Source organism: Oreochromis niloticus, linkage group LG1 (assembly GCF_001858045.2).
Source record: "Oreochromis niloticus isolate F11D_XX linkage group LG1, O_niloticus_UMD_NMBU, whole genome shotgun sequence".
Lineage (NCBI taxonomy): Eukaryota > Metazoa > Chordata > Actinopteri > Cichliformes > Cichlidae > Oreochromis > Oreochromis niloticus.
The window spans coordinates 28,554,094-28,560,691 of NC_031965.2; the positions used below are offsets into that span (position 1 = coordinate 28,554,094).

The following is a 6,598-nucleotide window of genomic DNA, read 5'->3' on the forward strand; positions in this document are numbered from 1 at the left end:
CAACAGGATTTGAGTTTGAACGTCCACCAGATGTATTTTCTTTTGTGAACCCTTGTTGTTTAAGTGGAGGAGCACTGGAGAGACAGGATATATTTTATTTATGAAAATGTGTCTGCACATGAAAGGAGAGACTGTCATTTACATTTCCCTGTCACGCTCCTGACCTCTGGTGTAGACGTTCAGGGGAGGAAAAAAATAAAACATGACAACATTTAATAAACACTTTTATTAAAAAAAGCAAAATAAATTAGAAACAATGTAAAAATATAATTTGGAGGAATTTTATTTTTTTCCAGGAGTAATGTATTTGTATTCAGATTGGTCCCTGCTTTTTGGTAAGTTGACAAAGAAATGTTTTATCTAGCACCGTTGCATGGGAGTACAGAACAGTTTTGCTGATCCTGCAAAAATTATACAGTTTGTATGAATTCAGGACAAACAGCGGACTGCAGTTTACTGGTTTCATAGAAATACAATATATTAAATTTTACATTTCACTCTGGAATGCCTCTATACCACAAAAAAAGAGAGAGGCAGAAGATCATGAAATCAAAATCTGAAGCCTTTGACCTGCACTGCAAAAAAAACAACAAAAAAAAATCAGCCAGGAAATGTAAACTGATCTCACTCACTCCAACATTTCAGAAGGCATTCAAATTGGTTTTACAATCTTTAGGGGCAAGCGACGAATGTCAGTTTTAAGGGGCTCCGAGACTGTGCAAACTTTACAGTAACATCGTGAAACAACGTTCTTTCACTACAGAGGGCCCGTTTTGCAGAGTGGTGGCTGGACGTTGTCCAACGTTTATGAAATCGTGCCGAATAATTTTAAAATATGAGGATGCGTCAAGTGTGGAGAATGTCAGCTAGCGCACCAAGAGGAAGGTAAGCCCAGCAAGGCCGACACCGGCGGCAGCAAACAGCGCTTTCTTCATGGATGAGTCCTGGCTCACTTCTCTGGCACTGCGGGAGAACTTACAGAAGCCTTCCTACAAGAAGACAAACAGAAACATGTTCAGTATTATTACGAGTGCTGTTTCCAGTCCCCCCCCCCTCCCTCAATGCACTGTTTTAGAGAAAAAAAGAAAACTGACAGCTACACCTCTGCAACACCCCCCAAAAAGACTGTATATAAAAGATGTAGGTAGACACCACGCTGTAACCCTTTGGTTTGTGAAGTCTTGTTATGAGCAATACTGCTGGGTCTTTACCTGACAGTATAAAGGGACTGCTGTTGTGATTTGTCCCTATATAAACAAACCTAAACTGAAGCCTCGAGCTGAGCGTTTTCATCATCTTTGTGTTTTTAAAGCAGACACAACAAACAAGGCGCAGATCTGTCTGCCAAACCACACACCATTGAGCACACCTGGATTTAACCTCCTTTTAACTCTCTGAATGACCAAATTTTACAAAATGAACTCAGTGTTCATAATGCAGGTTTAAAAGCACGTCCGTGTCACTGGTTTACTGGTCGGACATCCAACTTTAATACCATCTACATCATTTCGTTTGTTAATGTTTTATGATGATTATTATGGTACATTAAAATAAAACCAGGTGTGACAATTAGAACAACTTGAATCAGGAGGCTTTGTGATGTTTGTGATACAAAATTTACCTGCTACATCATTTTTGTTTGTTTCCCCAGGAACAAAGAGAACATTAAAAAAATGTATAAAATATATATGTATTTTTAATCTATTGGCTGATTTGTTTTTGCCTAAGTATCCTAAACTCCTACTATGTTAAATATGAACAAATTTGGCATAAACAATGATAAATATTAGCTACTGCCATCAGTAGAAGTCATCTTAATTGCTTGGGCTGATATCAGTACATCTCTGTGTATAAAACTCAAATAAATGTACAACAACAGAAGTAGTATGTTGGAATTTGAATTTTCACTATTTATAATTGTTTGTATTGATTTCTTGTCAGTTGGGCTCTGGTCAGATCTTATTTTATCATTTGTTTTTATTTTATTGTAGCTTCGAGTTTTGTTGTTTTGGCTTTGTTTTAATGAGCGACAATAATCTTGATCAGTGCATCCCCAGCATTAAAAACAGGGAAAGTCCTGCAGCTGCATCTCTCCATCGTGTTTTCAGACTGAAGGCACACATTCTGACCAGCGAGTGCACCTGCTCTCAGCTCCAGGTGTTCTTGCTGCCCGACAGCTGCTTGTTTTTCTAGTCATACCACGCTAACTTTCAATACAGCTAAAGCCAAACTCAACACACATACACACACACATACACAAGCTTTGACTGTTACTACAAAAAGTCCATCTGGCTGTGTCTGTTGAAACCAGCTGCCAGCCAAAGAAAGGAGGGGTGTGTGTGTGGGTGTGTGTGGGTGTGTGTGTTGGGTAAGCCCATTCATAAAAGCCAGCATCTGATGTTCAGTTAAGGCTTTTGGGACTCAGCCAGAGGGCATTATAGTTCACGTTTTTCCAGTAAATAAGCAGCCTGCCAGCAGGTTTAACCCTGCTAAGTCATCATCTGTGATCACCACCTTCTGCTACTGGAACATGTTTTATATTTTTCTTTTTTAAAAGTTGTTCTTCTAAGTCTAATCCTTCTAAGTTGCCTTAATTACCTTTTTCCCCACTTTAAAATCTTTTAGATTTCTTGGCTAGACAAACTTTTTTTCCTGCCACCATTGTTGAGATCTTGTTGTTTTGGCATAAATTCCCCAGCATGTTGTGTACAATTACTTTGTAATTCCCAGAATCACAGCAGTCTCAACACTCATCGTGATGCCAAACAAAGTAATAAACAAGGCAGAATGTAAGAGAATTGTCCCTGGTTGTATCTTATGTCATAAACCTAAACAACAGTGATCCTATCAGACTGGTGATTTCCAGCGACAATAATTCAAAGAAAAACAAAACACAAAAATCCCCCAGACGACTACCACTTTGAATCCACCGTTTTGCTCTTGACATAATCAAAGCCTCCCTTATCTTCAGTTTTTGTGTTGACTCAGTTTCAGGGAACACCTACCCATCCATCATTATCCAACAGCCAGTCTTTCTTCTCTTCTCCCAGGTAATCAGCTATGGTCTCTGCCAGCCTTCTGCAGCTCATGGGCTCCTGTCCCAGTTCCTGCTGTTGCCCAGGGTCCAGCCCCGGCTTCTGCTCCAGGATCTTTCTGGCCAGCACTCCAGTAAAGGCAAAAAGAGAAACAACCCTCCCCCAGTTCAAGTGTCCATCTCCAACCAGCTCCTTCATCACCTTTCTGAGGCTGAGGCAGTGGTCCGGCCCACACTGCACCAGGAAGGTCTGAGCGAGGTTGTCGAAGCGAGCTTGGTGCTGTCTTTCGATGTCCCAGCCCAGACGCCTCATGGCAGCGGCTGATTCGCTGGGAGGTGGAGGGGCTTGATGTGGACTCGTGCAGCAAAAGGACAGGTAGTCCTCGGCCAAAAGCAGGGTCTCTTTCCACAGCCCACAGAATTTCATTTTCTACAAGTGAGGGAAAAAGAAGACGAGCTTGAGGAACTTGCCAATTGAGACACTGAACTACTATGAAGAACAAATGCTGATGATGTGGTTTTATCATCAATAAAACTGCTGACTGCTTCCTAAACAGTGTGTTTGGTTCTGTGTAATTAACAACTACAAAGCCTCACAGTTATCCCAACCCTGGATAACTGGGAGGGTTATATCAGGAAGGGCATCTGATCTGCCATGCTGTGGCAACTCCCTTGAGAAATATGGAAGCAACTGAAAGTACCTTCTTTATTTGAAAAGTGAAAATGTGACACTGGTTTTTCCCTGCATTTAAAGCAAGGTGCTAACACCCACCTTCTGCCAAAGGGAGACAAACACGATAATTTTTTTTTCCCTTTGAAAAAATGTTTATAAGGCTACCAAAAATGATGGTAAAATGACTCAAACAACCACGATGACATGATCAAATTACAAAACTGTCTTCTTTGTTATGTATTCTCTCTTTGTACTACAATAACTAAACGGTTTTAAAGCCTTTTAGCTCTGAACTATGTCATATAAATAATGAATACTGGCTGCTGACATCTCCCAGAGTCATCTTAACTGATTACAGCCTTACTGTATAAAGCTAAATGTAAAATTATGAAGGCAAAATCCTTTAGCTTTCGCCTCCAGTTACCTCAGTCGTGTGATTAACAACAGACGCTCTTTCAAACTAGTTTCATCAGCTTTGCTTTTGCAGCCGCAGCTGTTTTCATATTAACACCGGCCAACGTAACGTAAGGGTTTTTTTTTCCATTCTCGACATAAAAATGCGTAAAAGTCAAACACTATGACCTGTGAGTCAGTTTCCGCGTCAGGTGTCGTTAAACGCAGGCAAAGAGAAACTGTGGTGTTAGCAGAGTATTTCCGTAGGCTGTGCTGCGGTTTAGCTTTAGCTTTCTGTTAACGGAAGCCACAGTGATGCTGAAGGCAACACAGAGCTATCTTCACTTTAAAGAGTACCAAACAGACACGCAGATCAAACAGATTGTAGTTTGAGAGTGGGGTCACTTTACGTGACCATTTACTGTATCGGCTAGCCGTTGGCCGGGTTGTTGGCTTTAGCTTCGCTGAGTAATCGTTGATCTGTCACCAGAGCAATGGAGGACACAAAGGAGCGCTCGCGGACGGAGAGCGAGCTCAGCTACGACAGCCACGTCTACGCAGTAAAAGCCGGTTTAAACCGACCAAAAAAGACACCTCAGTGCGGACATTTTTCTCTATCTCTCTAACAAGACACAAATCAGTAAAATAAACACGTTTTTCTCAAATACATTAAACAAAGACTCACCCTCCCAGCGATATCAGACTGCTCTCTGCACATACAGACGGCGGAAGGAGAGCGTCGGTACAGTTGAGTCTTCCCTTCAGCTGATAGAGAATGTGTGACTCCGCCTCTCGACATGATTTTTGTGCTGGGAACGTCGACTGTGGAACTGTGGAAAGAAAACACCGTCACGGAATAACCAGCGGAAGTGTGGTCATAGTTTGGTATGGTATTCCGAAGGTACAAAAAAGGGTGACAAATAATCCATAAATCATTGTTTTACGTTAAGTAGTTGTTAAAGATGTCTTTGTGCCAAAGTATTTTTTTTATTTACATTTCCTTTAATGGGATGCCACAAAAGGAGACCAAAACCATAAACACAATGTAGAAACTTATTGTAGAAAAAACTGGACGGTTAACTTGTTTGGTTTTGTGTTTTACCAGACGAGGAAAGACTTGACATGATCAGAACATAAAAGGGTCATTCTACAATTCTGGGACAATTTATGCTTTAAAATGTTTTTGTCTCTTTGTTGTTGTTGTTTTAAAATTAACCCTATATTTTAACATTTTCTGCTGTCCGTTAAGAAACTCAAATAATAAACCACCACAAAAATTAGGCATCAAAGTGACATTTTTTGAGATGCCATACTACAGAACCTGAAAAAGTAGAGTTTAAAAATATAGTTTAATATAATTTTGACCGTTAAGTTAAATGATTACCATCATACTAAATACTCAGTTTTAGATAAACTTGATTTATATCAACGTTTGAAAACAAGCTAGCACAAATTAACATGGATGAATAGATATATAATCTAGCATTATTTGTCACAATTTACATAAGTGTATTATACTTGTTTTATATGCATGGTAACAGGGTGTGTAGTTAACAGTGTTACAAATCAGTGCGATCAGTAAGTATTAGTGTTTTCTCAGAGAAAGCTTGAGCTGAAAGTAAAAAATAAGTGTAGTTATATAAATAAAGGAAGGAAACTGAATTTAATCTGTCTTCTGGACACCAAGTATTACAAACTATGCCAAAGAGAACTGACCTTTGGTCTGCTTGTGCCACTAGCACATGACTTAATTATGTCACTTCCTTTTTTCCATGACGCCTTACATTTTTTTTTCTCTTCTGTTTCCCAACTAGATAGGTTTCATTAACAGAATTCCACATGTGTTGTGGGACATAACTTGCAGTATATAATTACTGTTCTTTAAAATATATTGATGATTAAAATATCACTTAACAATTGTAAAAGACAATGTCAACAAAATCCAAACAAAGAAGTGGATTAATAGCTTATTTTAATTGCTATATTTAACATGCAGTTTGGTTATCAAGAAGGACAGAGGGCTATTTCTTCTCCAGTTTATGGGTTTTCAGGGAGTCAAGGACTTCTGACTTGTAGCTTTCAATTATTAAATCATTTACTAGCATGGACTTAAAAGAGGGGGATTTAATATCTCTATTAGAGAGATCAGCAAGTAAAAAAATTAACAGTTTTACTCTTTGGTGTTTTATTGATAGAAAGTGTGGTTGGTTGGTTTGAACTGTTGTACCAAGTGTGAAATAAATAAATAAATGAAATGAAATGAAATGAAAGTCAAGGATGTTATATTGTTCTCTCTTCAGCGTGTACGCCCTATAGCTTACACATTGCTTCTCAGATGCAATTGAAGGTGGGTGTCGTCCATTGTGTCTAAAAAACAATGGACATCCGTGGACAGGCTCTTTAAAAAATGGTATGTCCTCTGAGCTTTCACCTTCCTGCTCTAATGTCAGAGCTCCTCCATCTCATCTGCTGACAGCAGGAAGTCTTTCTTTCCTTCA

At 39.3% G+C, this 6,598-nt stretch overlaps 1 protein-coding gene across 3 annotated transcripts; it reads right to left on the minus strand.

The window, feature by feature from the left end:
* Window positions 1-207: 207 nt before the first annotated feature.
* On the minus strand, window positions 208-4,942 carry bcl2l10 (BCL2 like 10). Of its 3 annotated transcripts, none has more exons than XM_025907329.1 (3): window positions 4,290-4,578; window positions 3,006-3,464; window positions 208-989 (listed from the first exon to the last, which is right to left on the minus strand). In XM_025907329.1, exons 2-3 carry the CDS (start codon window positions 3,459-3,461, stop codon window positions 867-869), a joined length of 579 nt encoding a protein of 192 aa, XP_025763114.1. In that variant the 5' UTR covers window positions 3,462-3,464; window positions 4,290-4,578; the 3' UTR covers window positions 208-866. The 3 variants fall into 3 exon arrangements, with proteins under 3 accessions (XP_025763114.1, XP_005447649.1, XP_003437747.1); XM_005447592.4 differs by lacking the exon at window positions 4,290-4,578 and adding an exon at window positions 4,132-4,268; XM_003437699.5 differs by lacking the exon at window positions 4,290-4,578 and adding an exon at window positions 4,786-4,942 and having other exon boundaries at window positions 266-989.
* Between the last annotated feature and the right edge of the window lie 1,656 nt (window positions 4,943-6,598).

Coding starts and splice junctions, on each gene's coding strand:
- bcl2l10 (XM_003437699.5), bottom strand. CDS start 4,899: ATGTCGAGAGGCGGAGTCACACATTCTCTATCAGCTGAAGGGAAGACT. Junction 3,465..4,785: donor AGTCTGATATCGCTGGGAGG/GTGAGTCTTTGT, acceptor CCTCACTTGTAG/AAAATGAAATTCTGTGGGCT. Junction 990..3,005: donor TGTTGGATAATGATGGATGG/GTAGGTGTTCCC, acceptor GTCTTCTTGTAG/GAAGGCTTCTGTAAGTTCTC.